Source organism: Tachysurus vachellii, chromosome 14, assembly GCF_030014155.1.
Source record: "Tachysurus vachellii isolate PV-2020 chromosome 14, HZAU_Pvac_v1, whole genome shotgun sequence".
Taxonomy (NCBI): domain Eukaryota; kingdom Metazoa; phylum Chordata; class Actinopteri; order Siluriformes; family Bagridae; genus Tachysurus; species Tachysurus vachellii.
The window spans coordinates 13,842,580-13,863,471 of record NC_083473.1 but is presented as its reverse complement, the minus strand read 5'-3'; the positions used below and the strand labels follow the sequence as shown (position 1 = coordinate 13,863,471).

General features: G+C 38.8%; 1 protein-coding gene across 3 annotated transcripts in view; it reads left to right on the top strand.

The window, feature by feature from the left end:
• The window catches only part of kif21a (kinesin family member 21A), a 37,404-nt gene extending 18,768 nt beyond the window's left edge, over nt 1-18,636 (top strand). Inside the window, exons 13-35 of one of the 3 annotated variants that reach the window (XM_060886437.1) lie at nt 323-407; nt 489-609; nt 2,119-2,307; nt 2,394-2,593; nt 2,889-2,996; nt 3,722-3,790; nt 4,088-4,230; nt 4,324-4,471; nt 4,649-4,843; nt 4,959-5,060; nt 5,713-5,878; nt 6,269-6,289; nt 6,899-6,956; nt 7,049-7,103; nt 8,319-8,515; nt 10,083-10,211; nt 12,230-12,366; nt 12,931-13,105; nt 13,870-14,034; nt 14,189-14,306; nt 14,737-14,907; nt 15,130-15,329; nt 16,138-18,636. In XM_060886437.1, the coding sequence (XP_060742420.1) occupies nt 323-407; nt 489-609; nt 2,119-2,307; nt 2,394-2,593; nt 2,889-2,996; nt 3,722-3,790; nt 4,088-4,230; nt 4,324-4,471; nt 4,649-4,843; nt 4,959-5,060; nt 5,713-5,878; nt 6,269-6,289; nt 6,899-6,956; nt 7,049-7,103; nt 8,319-8,515; nt 10,083-10,211; nt 12,230-12,366; nt 12,931-13,105; nt 13,870-14,034; nt 14,189-14,306; nt 14,737-14,907; nt 15,130-15,329; nt 16,138-16,225 (3,040 nt within the window). In that variant the 3' untranslated portion in view covers nt 16,226-18,636. The remainder of the gene's footprint in view (nt 1-322; nt 408-488; nt 610-2,118; nt 2,308-2,393; nt 2,594-2,888; nt 2,997-3,721; nt 3,791-4,087; nt 4,231-4,323; nt 4,472-4,648; nt 4,844-4,958; nt 5,061-5,712; nt 5,879-6,268; nt 6,290-6,898; nt 6,957-7,048; nt 7,104-8,318; nt 8,516-10,082; nt 10,212-12,229; nt 12,367-12,930; nt 13,106-13,869; nt 14,035-14,188; nt 14,307-14,736; nt 14,908-15,129; nt 15,330-16,137) is intronic. The other 2 variants (XM_060886439.1, XM_060886438.1) reach the window with 2 other exon arrangements.
• The last annotated feature ends 2,256 nt before the right edge of the window (nt 18,637-20,892 follow it).

The window sequence follows — 20,892 nt, the reverse complement described above, 5'->3', positions numbered from 1 at the left end:
TTTATAGCAGAATTAATCAGAGAACTTCATATGTTTATTATTCTTCTTTTCAGTGGATTAATAAAAGGATTACTCACCTAATTCAATCGAATAGAAATTTAATTCCGATTGAACTCAGGCTGTTTACACAAATTCAGCTGCCTGTAAATTTTTTGTGGTGTCATTATTCCACAACATCAAAAAAATTTAAAAATATTTACGTAATCTCTAAACCTAAAACAAAATGGCACCAAAAATCCCAGAGTATCATTACATCTCATGTGTATTGGAGAACCTGAAAAGAAAAGTTTCTTGTAATAAAATTACACGTGATTGTGTCCAGTGTTGTAAAGGAAGAAATCCCTGATAATGAACAAGAGAAGGGGAATGAGAGAGAGCAGCTCGAGCCAGCGAGAGAGGAGCCAGAGGTACACAACTTATGAGATTTATTCTTTGATATATTCAAATATCTACCATCTGATTATTGTAAAGATTTTATTGCACTCCAGCAGGAGGTTCAGGAAGGCAGCGATCATGAGGAGGCTGAGGAGGAAGAGGAGGAGGAGGAAGATGAGGAGATGGATGCTGACGAGAGTTCAGATGATTCAGACTCCGAGTTGGATGAGAAAGGTATAGACTTCTGTCTTCTCTGGTCTCTTCTTTACTTCTGAAAATAAATAACAGTCTTCATAGTTTGTGACTAAACACACAATGTATTAATACGTTGTGATTATTTTGTTTACAAAATCCTCTTTTTTTTTTATTAAGTACTGCCTTTCAGAAGTTACATAAGATATTTACATGTTTCACAGGAGACAAATAAATAAGTTTTTACTGATCATCCTGTTTAAAATTTGACATCCAGCAGACTCTTAATGTATCATGTTGCCTTTTTGAACATTAGTAATGTTTTCAGCCTTTTTTAATAGTCCCTCAGTTGTCCTCAGTGTGAAAAGATTATATAGAATATACTAAAATTATATAGTCACTGCTGAGAAGGGGTCAAATATGCAGATGATTCGGAAAAAAACAAAGCAAAAACAATGCAATTCAAATTTATTTGTATGGCGCTTTTAACAATGGACATTGCCCCAAAGCAGCTTTACAGAACATAAGAAACATAATACAAAAAGCTTAATATTATACAAAGATTAATATAATACAAAAATTCAAGATTAATGTTAGACTTATATTTATATTTTGTATTTATCCCCAACGAGCAAGCCTGAGGTGACTGAGGCGACTGTGGCAAGGAAAAACTCCCTTAGATGGAAGAGGAAGAAACCTTGAGAGGAACCAGATTTAAAAGGGAAACCCATCCTCATTTGGGTGACACTGGAGGGTGTGATTATAAATATACAGTCTGATAATTATCTATTGATTAGGAGGTTGTTGTCCACAAAGACCACATGTATTTGGCATCTACTCATCGAATGTCCGAATACTTCATGAAGCAGAGTCCAACTGGAGCTGGTACATCTCTAGATGCCTCAGGATCCTCACAGGGTTTGCCTCATCTCAATGAAGTTCCACAATAGGCAGGATATGGAAATGAATTTTGGATTGTTGTTTGGTGCATTATGCATGAGTGAGAGAGAGCCATTTTGAAATGAAAACTAGCTTTCATTTTGGTTTTATTTTCACTTTATTATGACCTTCACAGATATCAAGGTGTCACTCACATGGATAATTCAAGAACAACAGATTTATCAATATTAATATCCTTTAAGCATAGTACAGGTCCTGGCTTATTTGTCATATAAAATAATTAATCCTTTCGGAGAGAAATCCTTGCTAATAATTTCGGTTATAGACATATAATATAAGTCTTTAGGCAATCGATGCTAGTGTGCAAAATGGACAATAAAGGTTTTACAGTAGGATACACAACACAGGTGCTAATTTGGTGCATGTACAGAAGTATATAGTTCAGCAAAAATCACATAATCCTAATTAAAAGTGTGTCGGTGAAGATACAGTAGATGCCTCATACACTAGTGTAGTCTTTCAACAAATATCTTCTACCCTTAATATGGGTATCAGTAAGGAATAAGTTTACATTGTTTTAACAAAATTTATTCTGGCCTCCTTTGGGGGGAAAAGAAACCTAACCTTATAATTTTTTTGTGTATGGAACAGAGAACTTCCAGGCAGATTTGGCTAACATCACCTGTGAGATTGCCATCAAGCAGAAGCTAATCGACGAGCTGGAGAACAGCCAAAGACGTCTTCACACCCTTAAACAGCAATATGAGCAAAAACTCATGATGCTACAAAGCAAGATACGTGACACACAGCTAGAGAGAGATCGTGTGCTACAGAACATGGGTAGGGAATGCTACAGGGCAAGCATTACACCTCCTTGTAGTTATGACTGTTGTGCCCATTAACCTGTGTGTGGTTACGTTTTCCAGGCACCGTGGAATCCTGTACTGAGGACAAGGCTAAGAAAATAAAGTCAGAGTATGAGAAGAAACTAAGCATTATGAATAAAGAACTGCACAAACTACAAGCCGCCCAGAAAGAACACGCTCGCCTGCTTAAGAACCAGTCGCAGTACGAGAAGCAGCTCAAGAAACTTCAACAGGAAGTGGTGGAAATGAAGAAAACCAAAGTACAGCATCAATCTAGTCTAAGAACAGTATTGTTATATGACCTAGAGCTAAACATACAACAAATTATTAGACTTCAGATCATGTAGCTGAGAGTCAGGTTTCTTTAAATCTTTTTTTAATGAAATTGTTCAGATGTTTAAAGTCAAGTTTAATTTGAATGCCTTTATAAATTTGTATAGAAAGCTCCAAAACCTGTTTTGTCTGTGAGAAAACATTTCCTATTCTTTAATTCAACCTCATTCAGGTTTATTTATGAGTGTGTGCACTGACCGTCTCTGTGTGGACTGTTGCTAGGTGCGGCTGATGAAGCAAATGAAGGAGCAGCAGGAGAAGAACCGGCTGACAGAGTCACGCAGGAATCGTGAGATTGCCACACTGAAGAAGGACCAGAGAAAACAGGAGGTGCTGAACGAAGGGTCCTCAATTATTCATACACTGAGGACTTCTCTATTCAACATTTAATATTTATTCATGAGGCCTTCCATTGTGGTCAGGACCCTCATTTTCAGAAGAACACCATACAGCATTGTATATGAGTTCTACTGATCTTCTCACGAAATAGGCTTAGATATTGCATGCTAGTACCACAGTGTGCTAAGCTAAACAGAATGTGACCGTCCAGATTTTGGTGCTTAAATCATGAATTTTGGAGCAACTTTGTTAACACATGACTAGCCTGTTTGCTATGTGTTATGTGCCCATGCAGTAAAATACAGAAAATGCAAATTGATAAGAAAAAAGCCAGCAGTGGTAGCATGTGCCCATGTATGACAATATACCACAAATGACTGATGACACATCATCAATATTTTGGTGAACGCCATCTCATTTACTTAGTATAGTTAAGACATAACGAGTTGCATTTCTCCAATCTTGCGTCTGGAAATGGATGGCAGTATCACATAAGGGTTGGCCCTAATTTGCATATTCATGTGAATTCATATGACTCCTCTGTTCTTTATGAAGGTAAAGGTATAGAAACATTCTGACTGTATGTTCTTGAAGATTAAAATAAGTTGATTAGGTATACACTCAGAATAATCTTTAATAGTAAAATTACATGTTCAGACTTGCTTTAAAAAATGTAGTGTTAAGGAGCTTTCTGCTTTGTGCTCTCTTTACTGCAGCACCAGCTGAAACTACTTGAGGCCCAAAAGAGGCAGCAAGAGCTCATACTGCGAAGGAAGACTGAGGAGGTAAAGCACTCTCTCTCTCTACACACACACACACACACACACACACACACCTACGCTTGTCTTACTATCCTCTTGAGGACCCTCTACTGATATCATTCAACTGAGTGATGCTATTGATACCTAAATTTAACCCCACTCTTAACCCTAAACTTAACCTTAGTAACCAGGAAATCTTGTGGTTTAAGTTGTGTTATGATAACAATAAAAATAATAATTCATTTATTTTAGGGATCTGACAAATTTGACCAGACACACAAACCAACACATGTAATAACTGGATGTTGTTGTGTGCTGTAGGTGACTGCTCTGAGGCGGCAGGCTCGGCCCATTTCAGGAAAGATGAACAGGAAGGTCCTCCTACCCGAGAGTGTACAGGACTCTGCTCACAGAATGTCCAGCACACGCGCACACACAGGATCAGGAGCTCCAAACGGAACCAGGTACGAGTTACCAGTCTGCATATACAGTTTGTGTGCAAATATGCATGTGTGAGTATGTGTTTTGAGGTGCTTATAGTAGCTGTTTGCATTCAGCAGACTGTACCATCGTAGACCCGTTGGGATTTATTCCACCCGTGTAGCACGCATTAAATGGCAGAGTCTGGAACGGCGTATGTCCGACATCATTATGCAGCGCATGACTATCTCCAACATGGAGGCAGATATGAATCGCCTTCTCAAGGTGAAATTTTGTTTTATATTTTTATCTTATGTTACAGCTATTTAGCAATTTGGCCTCTGTTCATAAATTCGGATGTAGATGTTTATTGTTATGTACTAAACTTGAAAATAAACTGGGTTAAATCATTAGAGCATACAGTATGTGGCAGTAAAGCATCCACTCTCATTGTGCCCATAGCAACGGGAGGATCTGACACGGCGGAGAGACAAGCTGTGCAGGAAGAAGGAGAAGATTGATGCAGAGGGCCCTGAAGCTGAAAAGGCCATCCAGACTCTGAACGAGGAATTGGAGTCCCTGTTGGCCAACATTGACTACATCAATGATAGCATTGCTGACTGTCAGGCCAACATCATGCAGATGGAGGAGGCGAAGGTGAGTTACCTCATTAGGAATCATTTTTTTTGTTTTCAAATAGACAAATGTTTCCACTATGAGGACAGGGATTATAGAGATATTTAGAAAAGCGTGTGTGCGTTTGTGTGTGTAGGAGGAGGGAGAGACGATGGATGTTTCAGCTGTGATCAGCTCCTGCACCCTTTCAGAAGCTCGTTTCCTCTTGGATCATTTTATGTCCATGGCTATCAATAAGGTACCAAACATTTGTATGAAATGATAAATGATACAGGAAATGATACAACACTGATACAACAATGATATTTAAAGAGCGATATTGACCTTGCAGTTTGGGTGAAGTATCATGGATATCTGTAAGCTCATGTATGTAGGGGAGATCAGTTAGTTCCTTACTGTGATAATGTATGAGCCTTAGGTTTGTGACATTTGTGCAGTGCCAAGATGACTGAGAGAAATGGGAAATCCATATATCTTATTGATGTATGAAATAAAATGTACCCCAATTGTTCAGTTGCCTGATGCAGATCCAATTGAGTTAAGCTTTTACAGATTCAACTACTTTTTCAACTGAATTAATATATTTACAGAAAAATATTGCATGTAATCAATACAGGCTAATTAAGATAGTACTTAAGGTTTCATGTCACAGATAATAAGTAGGTTACTGTACGTGTTCAATTCGTGAGCAAGATCCTTCAGCGTAATTTGTATTCTGCATCAACCAAATAAGCAAGCAATAATTTATTTTATACAATAAGTTCTTTATTCTAAGTATGCATTTAGAGTTGTACTGTTTCTTTTTTTTTGTAGAGTTTTTCAGCACTTTATTTGCAACCCAGGTTGCCAGTAAAATACTGTCAAGTCTAAGTCTGTATCCACTGTCTCAGGGGCTACATGCTGCCCAGAAGGAGTCTCAGATCAAGGTGATGGAGGGCCGGCTCAAGCAGACTGAGATCAACAGCGCCACTCAGAACCAGTTGCTATTCCACATGTTGAAGGAGAAGGCAGAGTTTAATCCAGAGCTGGATGCACTGCTTGGGAACGCACTCCAAGGTGAGTATCTTTGTTAATAAAGACTCAGAGAGATCCCTCATCTGCTCTGCCCAGCCCTGTAAACACGAAATTCTGGTTTTCTGCTCTGAAATTCTGATCTTTGCCATTGCATTGTGAACTATTACTTTCAGCAGGGCTGATCAGATCAACACACTGCATGACCTGATCACAAATGTTTTGAGTCTACTCCTGAACAGATGCTGAATTAATATTTAATTCAAAATGTGACATTAGTTGATTTGTTTATCAGCATCTCTTCAGCAGCATTAGGTTGCTGTGCTTTTTTGTGTTGGATTGGATTTGGTTATGTTTGTTACAGTTGGGGGAATGTGTTTTTGATTTGTGTGTTGCCTTTTTTTCTGTTCCTCCTATTTGCCTGAATTGAAACAGAGCTAGGTAACATGCCTGTGGGTAAGTACCGGATCCTCCCTGTACTGCCTTCTGAGAGCATGGGTCTCTAATGCTAAACTAACCACAGTCTAGCAGTTTCATCTGCAGGTGCATGAGGCATACTGCTATGAGGCTAAACTTCATCCCTCCACCCCTCCTTTCCTCCCTTCATGCCAGTGGCTCTTACGTGTGCATCATTCCACACAATAAATCACACATTAACCATTAGTACAAGCTGAAAGACCAAGCCCATGATAGGTTAAAGAGGAACCTTCCATATGAGCTGATTGACATTGTTGAACACCTAATGCATTGTATCTTTCACAAGACAACTTGTCCTAAAATTCCTTGCTCTGTAGCTTAGACATCATAGCTTCCTGACCCAGCTGGACAGTACGGATCCATGTTTCCAAGCTAAACAACAAGCATGGCAACACTGCGCTCATATTATCTTCATTTGCTTTTTCTGTGATATTAATACACAAACCAACAAAGATTTATGTACCAGTTCTCCTAACTCGAGATGAGAGTGACTATTGCATCTACTGAAATTCACTAAAACATCTGGAGTGACCAGAGTACTCAGACGTGTGTACATTTTAACCAACGTTTTGTTTTTGTCCTGTTCAGAGAATGAAGATGACAGTAGCAGTGATGAATCAACACAGAGTCCTGCAACAGACGGAAAGTAAGTCAACCATCAGGAGTTAGTTATTTTGTTGGTGTTTTTTTTATGCAAATCCTTTAATTTCACTCATTCACTTCATTGACGTGTTGCAGCACTATGGCCTCTGACCTCTTGAAGCTCTGTGGAGAGACCAAGTCCAGGAGTAAGGTAAGCTTTCTGGGTGTCTGCAAATACTTTCAGCCATCATAGTCACTGATTAGTCTAGAAGTAAGGCAAGGGAAATGGACCACTACTAGACCACTCCATTTTTTTTTTTTTAAATCTTTTTTTTTTTTATCCATCCATTCTCTATACTCCTATCTATCCTCATGTGCATTTACAGACAGTAATTTTAACAGAAAAACAATTTACATAAACTCACCTAAAATGGAAGTCTAAGAGCAGTTGAACTCTATCAATATACAAATACAAATGTATAAGGGCGAGGGTCCAGCGGTTAAGGTGCTGGGTTCCTGATCAGAAGATCGGGGTTCGAGCCCACAAGCTGCTTGTGGAACATTAACGTTGGGTCCTTCAAACCTGCTCTCTGACCCCATAACCTTGGATATGCGAAAGACCAGGGCAGTGGTGGCTCAACTGGTTAAGGCTCTGGGTTGTTGATCATAGGATCGGGGTTCAAGGCCCAGCACAGCCAAGCTGCCACTGCTGGGCCCTTGAGCAAGGCCCTCAACCCTCCCTGCTCCAGGGGCGCTGTATCATAGCTGCCATTGCACTCTGACCCCAACCTCCTCAGCTGGGGTATGTGAAGAAAAGAATTCCACTGTGCTGTAATGTATATGTATATGATTATAAAGGCTTCTATTCTACAAAGGCTGCCCATTCTATTCTATTATAACAGGAATTAAAAATTACTGCTTTTACACTCCAGCCTGGTTGTAATGAAAAAATTGCAACTACATTTTGCACAAGAAAAACGTCTTCTTTATTTTGACAGTCCTTGTGGATTTGTCTAGTGGATGAATCATCAAGCAGAAATGGAGGCACTTTTGTGTCTGTGTGTCATTTATCCTATCCCTAAAATATGGCTTATTCAAATGTAGTGGCTACTTTACAAATCAATTTAGAGTGAAGGTTTTTTATGAACTCAATCATAAGTGAGTTTCGAGTAAATGAGTTGTGTTTATTCCTCAGTATAGGAAAAACCATTAAAAGTCCTTGCTTGTTGTAATTGCGTAGATGCTACACTTGTGATTCGTAGAGATTAGACCGAAAACCACTGGAGTATTTGTTTGAAAATGAAATCAAATTATTTTTCTCTTTATTCAGTTGATGAGCCACCAGTTGATGATCTCATGTGAGTCCTTCTGCAGTATTTTCTATGACAGTTTAGATTTAAAAAAAAAAATGCCTTTGTTTACCCAGGCTCGCAGAAGAACCACCACACAAATGGAGTTGCTCTATGCAAACAGCTGTGAGCCTGACGCACCAAGTGGAGAATTCACCAGCCCTCTCCAGCCAATGGCTGAAACTCCTGAAGGTGGCACGGACGAGTCTTTGAGCAGTACTCTCAGGGACTACATGCTCCCTGCTGCTGCCTTATCCTCTAGAATGGGTGCCATGTAAGTCAGCTAGCAGTCTAACAAGTCAGCATGTGCATACACCAGGACCGCTGTTGCTTAGCCTTATGTTTGCTTGAAGCATTTGCCTAACATCTATGATTTTCTAGCACTTTTCTCAAGCTTATTTCCTCCATGGCATGATTTATTCCAGGAGTGCAGCAGCTAAAGTTTAGCAAGGGCTTGCTAATTTGCTAAAGAGTTTAATCAGGTATGAATCTAATTGTAAGTTCTACAGGACTGAAAGTCTATGTAATGATTTGGATCGCCATTATTGACTTTGATCATAATTTAACTTTGACTTAATAAGGAGCCTGAAATGATACTATAGCAAAAAAACAAAACTTCTGACATTCTGTAGTTGTGTGTGGGACTTTTTTTTTAGTTTTTTAATCTTTTTCCACAATTATTTTTGTTTGGATTTGCTTGTAACATTTTCTGACATCAGCCCAATACATTAGTAATTTATACCACCATGACCCTGAACAAGATCTAAGGGTTACTAAAGATGAAAGAATGAAAGCAGTAAATGCATATCACACGTTGTAGACACAGCATGTTGACTCTCTCATGTTAATGAGCATGATCTTTGTCATAAACTTCTGGTCAGAAGGAAGTGAACAAAATGTGCCTTTTTTTGTTGAGTCCCAAAGGATAATTCATTGGTCTGATTCAAAAGGGTTTGGATAAAGTAACATTCTTTACTAAATAAAACTCTTCCCTTCTACATTTTCAATATGTCAGTGGCCCTAAAAATGTATTTTATAGCAAGTAAGTTTGACGTTTATATAATAGTGGACAATTCAATTTTAAGCATCAAGTTATAATTTTAGGGGGGCACAGTGGCTTAGTGGTTAGCACGTTCGCCTCACACCTCCAAGGTCGGGGTTCGATTCCCGCCTCCACCTTGTGTGTGTGGAGTTTGCATGTTCTCCCCGTGCCTCGGGGGTTTCCTCCGGGTACTCCGGTTTCCTCCCCCGGTCCAAAGACATGCATGGTAGGTTGATTGGCATCTCTGGAAAATTGTCCGTAGTGTGTGATTGCGTGAGTGAATGAGTGTGTGTGTGTGCCCTGTGATGGGTTGGCACTCCGTCCAGGGTGTATCCTGCCTTGATGCCCGATGACGCCTGAGATAGGCACAGGCTCCCCGTGACCCGAGGTAGTTCGGATAAGCGGTAGAAGATGAATGAATGAATGAATGAAGTTATAATTTTATGTTGAGCTGTAAATCACAACATTTCTGTTTTGAAAACCAAGCATTTTCACTTAAAAGTCTACACACAGTCAACCTACAGATCACGATTTTATTTTATTTTTTGCTAAAGATCTTATTTGCTTCATAAGTTGCACACATGAATTCCTGGCTTCACTCAGCACCTTGCACCATCTGACTAATTTATAGGCATAACATGACAATTACTGACTCTTTTTTTAATCAGGTAACAGATTTGTGTGCTTGTTCTGTGTTGCATGCTAGCTTCCATGTCCCCTTTGTTTTTTTATGTTTAGTGGGTGCTTGTGTTTTATGTTATGTTTCTGTGTTTTACGCCATTAATGGAACTAAAACTAGAAACTCTGGCTCCAGACCTCCGTCAGGGCTGGAAAAGCGAGTGCCGGAAGCCTCCCCTCTTACCCGCAGGAAGACCTATGACAAGGGACAAGCATCAGCCGACAGGGCTAAAGTGCAAGATATCAAACAGTAAGCTCTAGAACCATCCTAGTGGCTGAAGGACAATCCTGCTCCTTCTGTCTGTGTGAACTAGATTTGGTGTAAATTACCTGCTGCATTTGGTGTTACGGAAAGCAGTGCACACAGCAGAATCTCAATTTGGATCTGAACGTTTTTTCTCCCTAACCATTTTCCCTTGCTTTTGAAGAAAGCATGCTGTTTTGCCTAGCCGATGTTGCCTGATATGAGCAGTCATGCACTGAATGTCTGACAACCTGAAATCAGAAAAAGGCTTATTTTCCAGATAGTGGGATATTGTGCCATGAATAGCACAGCGTGTTTTTAGGCCCAATTGGTGCCTGATTGGAGGCCAATTCATGCCCTTTATACACATGATCATGGAATATAAAGTGTGTCGCTCTGAATATTCAGTGTTCAACTTGCCCTTCAAGTCCAAACCAAATTTTCACCCATTTCTGATACATAATCCTGCAATAACACTCTGTAAAACGCACTATACATGATTCTCTGGATTTGTCCGGAACAGAGAGCTAGCTTGAGCTAAAGAAAAATGGCTGGACATGGAGGGTTTTTTTTTGTTTTGTTTTTTTTGTGAGAGTAGTTAGAAGTCATAGAGGATCTGAGTACGAGGTTCTACCTCATAGCTTGGATAATTAGACATTGCTAGTTAGCACGTGTGTGTCTGTGTGTTCCTGCTTGCTCAATTAGCACAGAGAGCAGGATATTTTCATCTGTCTGAAACAATGATTCATACGATCAGAGCTAGAGCACTACTTTAGTTAAACTGTATATCAATTAAAAATTAGAGTCTGAGTACTCCTGAGTGGCACAAAAGAAAAGCTTTCATCTCGCAAGATTATAAGTTATAATCCCAGTAATGACACAGCCATTCGAGGTCAGGAGTCCAAGAGTGCAAAACTGACCATGCTCCAAGTGGGAGGGGTGGCGTTTTGTCTGTCCTCTGTCAGACAGTGCAACATACCAGCCAATTACTCTATAAGAAGAGAGCAGTTAACATTGTGTTCAGCTGCACTGTGATGTAAAGTGAGTAACAGTATGAAAATAGTGGTGGTTGATTTTCTTCTGTCTGTGAGGAAGCATGTCCAGCCTTAGTTGGTAGCATGATAGGTAGGAGCTTTCTATTGTGAGATAACAGGACAAAAACACCTGAATCACTTGTTTGTAAATGTGAGGTACACTCATTTGTTTTGTCATAATGTAAACTGCAAACTGAGTATTTTGTTGGCATTACACAAAAAATTTACACCAAACATTAAAACCACTGACAGGTAAAGTTCATGTGTTGGAAGCAGGAAAAATGTGCAAGCATAAGGATCTGAGCGGCCGACAATGTCCAAATTGTGATGGCAGGAAACTGGGTCATTTACATATTTCGCATTTTGGCAGAGCATCTTATATTTATCTCTTTTATACAACTGAGCAGATGATGTTCAAGGGCCCAGCAGTGGAAGCTTGGGCCCTGGGATTTAAACTGACAACCTTCCAATCATCAGGTCAACAGCTTACCCACTGAACTACTAATGCCTCTGTCTGCCAGAGCATCTCCAAAATAGAAGGTCTCATGCCGTGTTCCTGGTTTGCAGTGGTTAATTCCTACCACAAGTGCTCCAAGGAAGGACAGCTGGTGAACACATGTTTTTCTGCCTTTTTAAATTTAGCATAGGATCTTTCTGGACCTGAGACACAGAGGTTGGCTCTTTTTCATGAGACGAAGGTCTGGTTTTAGTCATATCTTATTGTAAACCTGTCTGTTTTTATTTATTATTTTTTATTTATTTCTTTTGATTCCTTTTTCTTATGTTGCAGCATGTGGCTGAAATGCTGAACAGTGGTGCATGTTTATCCATGTATGCACTGTTATAGTGTTATCTTACAGATCACTATATTTAAATGATGGCTGCTGTTTGTGTGAAGAAACGCATGCAAAATGAATCACTTGCTGTGGATGAAATCAGCTGTGCTTCGTCCGCACTCACAGTCTGACTGTATGTATGTGTGATTCTTAGAGGAGTGATAAACCCAGTGCCTGTGTCGAAGAGCAATCGCGGAGGCACTCTGCAGTGTGTGCATGTGGCTGAAGGCCACAGCAAAGCCGTGCTGTGTGTGGACTCCACTGATGACCTCCTATTTACTGGATCTAAAGGTCTGACTCACTCATCTGGATTTGGTCCCAGTGACTGACTTTCACACCAACTCTGACTATCCTTTCATTTAACTTGATTTTATTGAAAACTCCTTTATATTCTCATCTCTTCGATTTTTTTGCTTTGTGTAGCTTCTGAGTTTGACATGATCAGATTACAAACTTTGTTCTCTCCCACAATGATTTAAATGAAATTATGAAGCAATTTTATATTTTATAGACAAATACAAATACATCTTTACGCTTAAAGAACCTTGAAGGAGAAATTGCTAAAATAAAATATATATAATACTAAAAATTATACTAAAGCACTTTCAAATAAGAATAAAGTATTTATAATTAACTAGAGCTTTCTTCCGTAAGATATTTACAGTGTGGGCAAAAATAAAAAATAAAAATGCACAATTAAATAAACAAAAATAAGGAAAATAATTATACTTTCTGAGCCATTTTTACACTTTAATTATATTGTTGTTGGGTTTTTTAACTTTGCACAGTGTTTTAAAATGTTATATATGTTTACTGAGACCCACCACTGTGCTGTTGTCATGTGTTTCCTATCAGACCGTACATGTAAGGTGTGGAATCTAGTGACTGGGCAGGAAATCATGTCTCTGGGTGGTCATCCTAACAACGTGGTGTCAGTACGCTACAGCTCCAGCATGGTGTTCACCGTCTCCACCTCCTACATCAAAGTGTGGGACATCCGTGAATCAGCAAAGTGCATCCGCACCCTCACGTGAGTTCTCTAAAGCCCTGCAGCACATACATTAATGCAGTGAGAGAGTAAATAGAGATTAGAGATATAGATCCAAAATAAAGTCCAATTCTAAATGAAGTCCAATACAGAAATCCATATCCAGCAAGGCTCAAGGAGAAACACAGCTCAGGGCTTACTGACTGAATCATCAAGTTTAAATAAGCTGCAGTAAACAAGGCTCACAGAGACAGTACCAGCACTGGGGCACGGGCTTGTCAGGGGATTACAACCTCTGCTGGATGAGTGGATCTGCTTGAATCAATCTTGATCAAACTGCTTTTAAATTCCCTTCTGGAAATTACTGGAACAGACACTACAGAAATCCATTACAAAAAAAGGTCACACTTTTTATTTATTTGTTTGTTTGTTTGTTTGTTTGTTTGTTTGTTTGTTTGTTTATAAGTAACAATGAAAAGCTAAAGAAGATTTCGTTGAGCTATACTGGAACTGTATTAGCACTATCATTTAATGGCTATGTAAATTATACAATGACATACTTAGATTTGATAACAATATACCATAAAATGATAACTGGGCCAGAAGGAATATGTGTATTTATGATGTGTTATTTACACTAATCACATTAATCTAATTCTAGGGGAGTTGAATACTTTAGTCCACTGTTTATGACCTTCAACAAGGAGAATTCAGGTTCTAAGTTTAAGTGATGCATGCTATATGAATGAACTGCACCAAAAACCAGACATCTTTATATAAATAATGCATCTTCATTTCTTTCTCAGATCCTCTGGGCAGGTGAGTGCGGGCGATGCGTGTGCCGCTAACACCAGCCGCACGGTGACTACAGCCTCTGGAGAAAACCAGATCAACCAGATCGCCCTCAACCCTACAGGCACAGTGCTTTACGTGGCAGCTGGCAACTCCGTCCGCATGTGGGACCTAAGAAGGTATGTGCTCTCAGATTATACGGCAACGCTGTTTATTTTATATGTTTGTATTAAAAATCTGCAGTAATATGTATGTATATACTATATGTCTTGATTATGCCTCAAGTTGGTGACAGGAATATAATACATTTTTTTTCTCTTTTGTTATCTTAAGGTTTGTCTCAACAGGAAAACTAACAGGTCATCTAGGCCCAGTCATGTGTTTGACTGTGGATCACTCTGGCAACAACCAAGATCTGGTCATCACCGGCTCTAAAGATCACTATATCAAGGTGTGTGTCTTGAAAGGATATGTGGTGTTTTAAACTACCTGAAAACCCTTTTAATACATACCGTGATCTATTAGGCATCTGCTGTTGGTCTGTTTTGATATTATACAACATTGAAAAATAAGAGCATTTGTATAAAAGTGCTATGGTGCTTATACTGTATGGTTTGCTCTACTGTACATAGTGATAATGCTGTACATAGTGAATAGAAATTAATGTGAAATTTTTCCGAAGTGTGTATTAGAGAGGCATTCACTAATAATATTTAGTATATTATTAGTTATATGACGTGAATGCATAATATAGCGCTGATGATGATTGTTGCGTTGCCTTTTTAAAATTTACTAACTGGGAATGTTTTTCATAGTGATGTTGTGCCACATGAAGTGGCGAAACATTTTTTAGAATTTGGATTATTTTGAACTGTTTGTAGATGTTTGATGTAACCGAAGGAGCTCTAGGCAGCATCATCCCTACGCATAACTTCGAGCCTCCGCACTATGATGGAATCGAGTCGGTGGTGGTCCAGGGAGACTGTCTGTTCAGTGGCTCCAGGGACAATGGAATCAAAAAATGGGACCTGGCTCGCAAAGACCTACTGCAGGTAAGCTCGATAAATCGAAAAGCCGCCTGCTGCATGCTAGAGAGATTATTGTTCTGTCATGCAGTAAGTGACTTCTGTCAAGGCTGCAGTGCTGCACGTACAATATAAAGCTGAATCAATAAAACAGCTGAGAGTGTTTTTGAGAGTGCACTCTTTGTATTAGTGTATGTATTGAATTGGAAAAGTGAAATGTGTGTGTGTGTTTGTGTTGTGTTTGAGCAGCAAGTCCCTAATGCTCATCGGGACTGGGTGTGTGCACTTGGGGTCGTGCCAGGTTCTCCTGCCCTGCTGAGCGGCTGTAGAGGAGGGGTGTTGAAGCTCTGGCACACAGACACACTGAGCGCGCTCGGAGAACTCAGGGGACACGAGAGCCCCATCAACAGCATCTCCACTAACAGCAACTTATTGTTTACTGCGTCTGAGTGAGTAATCAACATCAGCGCGCACACACACACACGCAAACACACGGGTTGTCAGAATTAATTTCATTGTTCGAATACTAATTGCAATTTATTAATATTTATGTATTCAAAAGCAATCATGAATCATGTCCAATTTTCTTTTTATTATTTACTTTATATATTCCCACAACATTATATAATATACACATTAATTACTATATATTTTAATATACATGCTATTTATTAAGTTATATTTTATATATAAAATAAAATAATGACCAAAGTCTGTAAGGAAAAAGAGTAGCCTATTTTAAAAAGGTGTTTATTGGAGACTCTCATTTACTGAGGTTAAATTCTAGATGTATTTTTATTGGGAATAATAAACACATACAGTAGATAGGAAGATCATACAGTGTATTAAGAATATTATAAACTGTAAACAGGAAGTTAGCTGAGTTTAGTCATAGTGATCTTGGAGTTCAAATTAAAAATAAAGAACCTCTGTAGCAAATATTGTGGATGGCAGAGTTGATTTTTTATTTCTTTTTACTTTGATGCTGAGTCATTTTCTGACTCATTTGCGTCAATAAAAGCAAATAAATAAATACAACTTTGCAATACGAAAGCTCATAATACAAATATAGTTTGTATTGTTAATTTTCTTTGCTTAGGAAAGTGACTCAATTCCACAGTTTATGTGAGGTGAATATTTGCTCTGTCTGGGGCAGAATTCAGTTAATATCACTATTTGTACTGGAGGTTTGTACTGGAATAGAATTAACACAGGACGACAGCTCTAAAACTCTTTTTTCTCCCTACACCTGTGCAGTGACCGAACAGTGAAGATCTGGCGTGCAAGAGGACGTCTGGACAGCACCGACATGACTGACGTTACAGATGAACCTGGCAGCAACTGACCGTCCTCTCGTGTATCGTGTGGCTAACTCCTCCTTGTACTCTGCCCTCACCCACTAAAACAGGAAGCCTGATGTATACCAACATAGAAGAATAATGCCTGAATAAAAGTGGATGTAAAACAGACTGGAATCCGTGACGTCCCCACAGCCACTGTTCCTGTGTGGCCTTGAAATGTGTCTTAAAATTGCATCAATGCTATGGAAGATAGCTAAAGCCAATCAATACAAAGTAAATCTCCTTTAGACTCTGCAGCTTCTCTGTATTGGTCCCTGTTTTAACTGTATTGTATTAACCTGGATGTGATGAGAGAAGGAACCGGACTGTCTGTAGCTGGCCTCAGTAGGCCGGTTCTCTGACCTTGTTTATAAACTAGTGCTTCTAGACCTTTGCACAAGCACTGGGCGCTTTACACACATGATGCATACTGAGTAGCCATAGCTTTGCATTAAGTGGACTAACTGGAATCACCATGCCTTTAAACTTTGTCTATATGTTTGAACCTGAAAATCATTGGTGACCAAAGTGTGGAGCTCAGCTGTACTACAATCATTAACTTATTAACAAGTCTAATAATAATAATAATAATAATAATAATAATAATAATAATAATAATAATAATAATAATGCATTCTGTAGATATAGTATTTCTTTTTCCTTCTGTTTTTGTCTTAAGACCTACTCTAGCTAGAATAGTTTTACTTGGGAAGGTACGCTAATGTATTTTTAGACTACTGTCAAGTTATCGTGATTACTCTACCATGAAGATCAAGATCGAGCATATTACCATCTGTGTTTTGTCAAACTTAGCTCTCCCACAGTCATGGTAGTTCTCTAGGTAATGTATTAACTATTCCTGGGAGAAGTGTGTGATCTTATTGTTATTTGGTTGCTGTCCCTGTGGCATTATTCTGATATGGACATCCAGGATATAACATGTCAATCCTTTCAGTGCTAATTATATGAAAATTACACAGTTGCTTTACCCTGACCATCAAAATCCCCTAAAACCACATTTATGAACCTACTTAAATAAATCAAGTCCAGGTTGCCTATTTTATCAAGCATTCACTAGCTTTTGTGTTAAATGTCTTCAAGTCTTCTTGATAACACCTGGCTGATGATGTGCTAGCTTTGACACACTTAACTAGTTCCTGTATGGTGTGTATATGTGGATATAAGAGGAGTGCAGTGGTCTCTGTGTGCTGATGTACTGCTTCTGTTTCAGTCACAAATATTCATATTCATCTTTGGCACAAATACATATATATCCTGAGTAGTGTTGATGTACATAGTTACAGTAAATAACTCCAGTATGTTGTGCAGTCATGTCTTAGCATGTAGCTAACTAACAAACAGCCTTGGATTATAATCAGAAACAGTAGACCAGGTTTTGAGAATGACTCTGCAGTGTATCTGTTTAAACTTTCTCTTTCTGAAGGACAGAACTGTGTAGTGACAGGTCGAGTTATTTTGCTCACTGGATGTGTTTGTGATGTTCTGGTCTTTTGTTGGGGTTGTAGCTGAATGACATGTTAGCAAGCTAAATGTCAGATGCCACATAAATTAAATGCCATCTGTCAAAATCCCACGCCACTATGTGTGTGTGTGTGTGTGTGTGTGTGCGTGCATGTGTAAGTTATTGTAAGGGCAAATATGTGGTGAAATATGACCCACTGGACACTGCAAATAGCTTCTGCCAAGCTGTTGTGGGAATTTGTGTGGCCCGAACCTTGTTTTTGCAGTGAAGTCGTGCCTAACCCTTGTGTGATCTCTGTAGCTGTAAAGCATTTTGTCCACTGGAGGGAGGTCTTGTACCTCTGTTCTTCTAACACTCTAAACGATCTTATTAAATAGATCCTTTATTTGTGTTTTTAAGTCTGGCTTATACTTGAAGAATCAGCCCTGTGGACACTTGTACTTTTGTAAAAATCTGTGTTTTTCATCAGCATACAGGTGCTTGTCTCCTGTCTCGCTTTGCTCTCAATATTATTATAATGTGGCTGCACCTGCGTTCAGGACAGTGTAGTGGCTGAATAAAAGGCTAGCCTGTCATTCTATGCCAGCTGCTCATTCTAAGGCATAGTCCTCATTACAAAAGCATGAACATCATGGAGAAGGTGAAATATTTATCACCTCGATGCACTTGTGACAAATTTATTCTCTTGGAAGATATTTTTTCATTCCTGTCTGAATGACAAGGTCAAAATGCACCTGACCCACCAACATGATTTTCCTCATCTGTGTAGGTGAATTATTTATGTCAAAAGTATAAAAGACATTTTCTCTGGTAGAAGTTCCTCCATGCTATCAAAGTTGTCTCATCTTCTCTGCATTTAAAAAAAAAAAAAATCTTCTGTGCATTCTTGTCATTTTGGCTTGTACTACTAGTACCAGTAGTTTTCTTTTGCAGTTCTGAATAAAACATGAAAAAACTAATAATCTATCCGTCTGTTCTATTAAATCCACAGCATTGGTATGCAAAGAATCTTTCTACTGTAAAATCTGGCAAGCTGTTCTTGCCTTTGGGTGACCACAGGCATCTCCCCACTGCCATTCATTAAAACTCATAAGCATGCATGTGAGCTATTTGGAACCCTAAACTCGTTCCTGAATGATTTTAGGCCAATGATCAAATTCTCATTTGTCTGATTACACTCAGTCGGAGTTTTTGCGTAACATTTCAATAAACTGCCAATGAATCCTTCATTAACATTTAGATTGCAGTTGCCATGCTAATCCTGGATCTGATTGCAACTGAACAGAAATCGGAAAGCTTAACTATGCTCATAACACATGGATGCCAAGAAGCCATCAGTGGCTTTGTGCAGGGCAGATGATGTCACCTGATGCCCATCGAGAAATGCTTTTCCTCAATGGTGACTACCAAGGGCATTCATGTTAACATTTTAAAATGTGTTAAGTTAAATATAGAATGTGGCCTCAGTATGTCATCAGACTTGCATGAGGGAAAGAAAGCACTGATGCATAGCAGGTCAGAGGCCAACTCTCTCTTTCTGGTGGAATTTAAGATGAGTCACACATCTTCTCATCTCTTGCATATTTCCTGTTTATTTTATTTCATTAATATCTTGTACAGCATGAGCAGGATCATTTCTCAATTTGAACCAAAAAACATAAAGATTTACACAACACAACATATTGGATGATAGTAAAAATTGTTTGTGGAGTTTGGTTGCACAGCTTGTCAGCTCCTCTCGACCCTGACCTTCAGTGTAAAAACCTCCATAAGACCACCACAGACTATCTAGATGGTGGATTCACCATAGCAGCCTTACTGACAGTGGCATCTTCTTCTTTTTGTAATTGTTGTTTTAATGTCATTGCTGGGGTGAGAAACTGTCAGTGGCAACCAAGCATATGTAACCAGCAAAGTGCTGTGGTCCATTAACTGACACTGACAGAGGATGGAGGATGATGCACATAAGGTCTATGACTGTAACCCTGTAAGAAGAGACTTAACTCCCTCTGCCATGACATTATGATTGCTTTATTAAAGTGGCTTATATATGTACACACATTTTCAGGAATAAAGTGCTTTTTCTTGTTAATGGGGTGGATTCTCACGGGTAGATGTTTTTTACCTTTCTTATGTATCTTTATGTCTTTAGAAAGCAGTGTATGATATATAATTGGGCCTTAAGGACCACTTACAGTATGCACCTTTAAAGTTCCATGCTAAAAGTACTTAAAGCACTTCCTCACATACAGTACAGATATACTTAGATACATACAAAGGTACAAAACATTTACCTTTGATGATATTACACCAGTGACAGGTAAAAGGTACCTTGATTTCAGAAGCGTGATAAAGTAAGTATTATGTTAGATATTCAGAGGACTTTTAATAAGGGGTCGTTGTCAAATTCCACACATTTTCACATTAATTCAGCTCAATTCAATTCAAGATTATTGATATAGGGCTTTTTATAATTGACATTGTCTCAAAGCAGCTTTACAGAACATAAACATAGAAGAAAATTTTATTATAAAGAATAAAATAAAATACAAAATTCAAGCTTAATATAAGATATATTTAAATGTGTTTGCATTTATCCCCAATGAGCAAGTCTGAGGTACAGTAACTCAGGTGAATGTGGGGAGGAAATACTCCCTTGTATGGTATAAGAAGAAACCTTGAGAGGAACCAGACTCAAAGGGGAACCCATCCTCATTTGGGTGACACTGGAGGGTATGATTATAAATATATATACAGTCTGATAAATGTTTTATTGATGAGGAGATTGTTGTCCTCAAACACCGCATGGAGTCGGCATCTCCTCTTTAGTAGAGAAGAGTCCAACTGCAGCTGGTAAATTTCTAGATGCCTCATGATTCTCACAGAGTTGGCCTCATCTCAGTGGAAGTCCAAAATCTTCATGGCACGGAAGACAATCAGAGCTGGTACAATTTCTGGATTGCTCGGGATGGGTAGAAAGAGAGAAGCAGTGGAGAGGAATTAACGTAGCTGCTGTTCATAATATTAGAAAGCAGTAGATGATTATATGCATTCATGTCATGAACTACAATTCACTAAAATGAACTACATATCATGTTCATATTCTAAATCTGAATGAGAGGGTGAGTGATTTACTACATGTGAGATTTTGTCAGCATGTTGCATTATACTGTATGGATACGTAAGCTG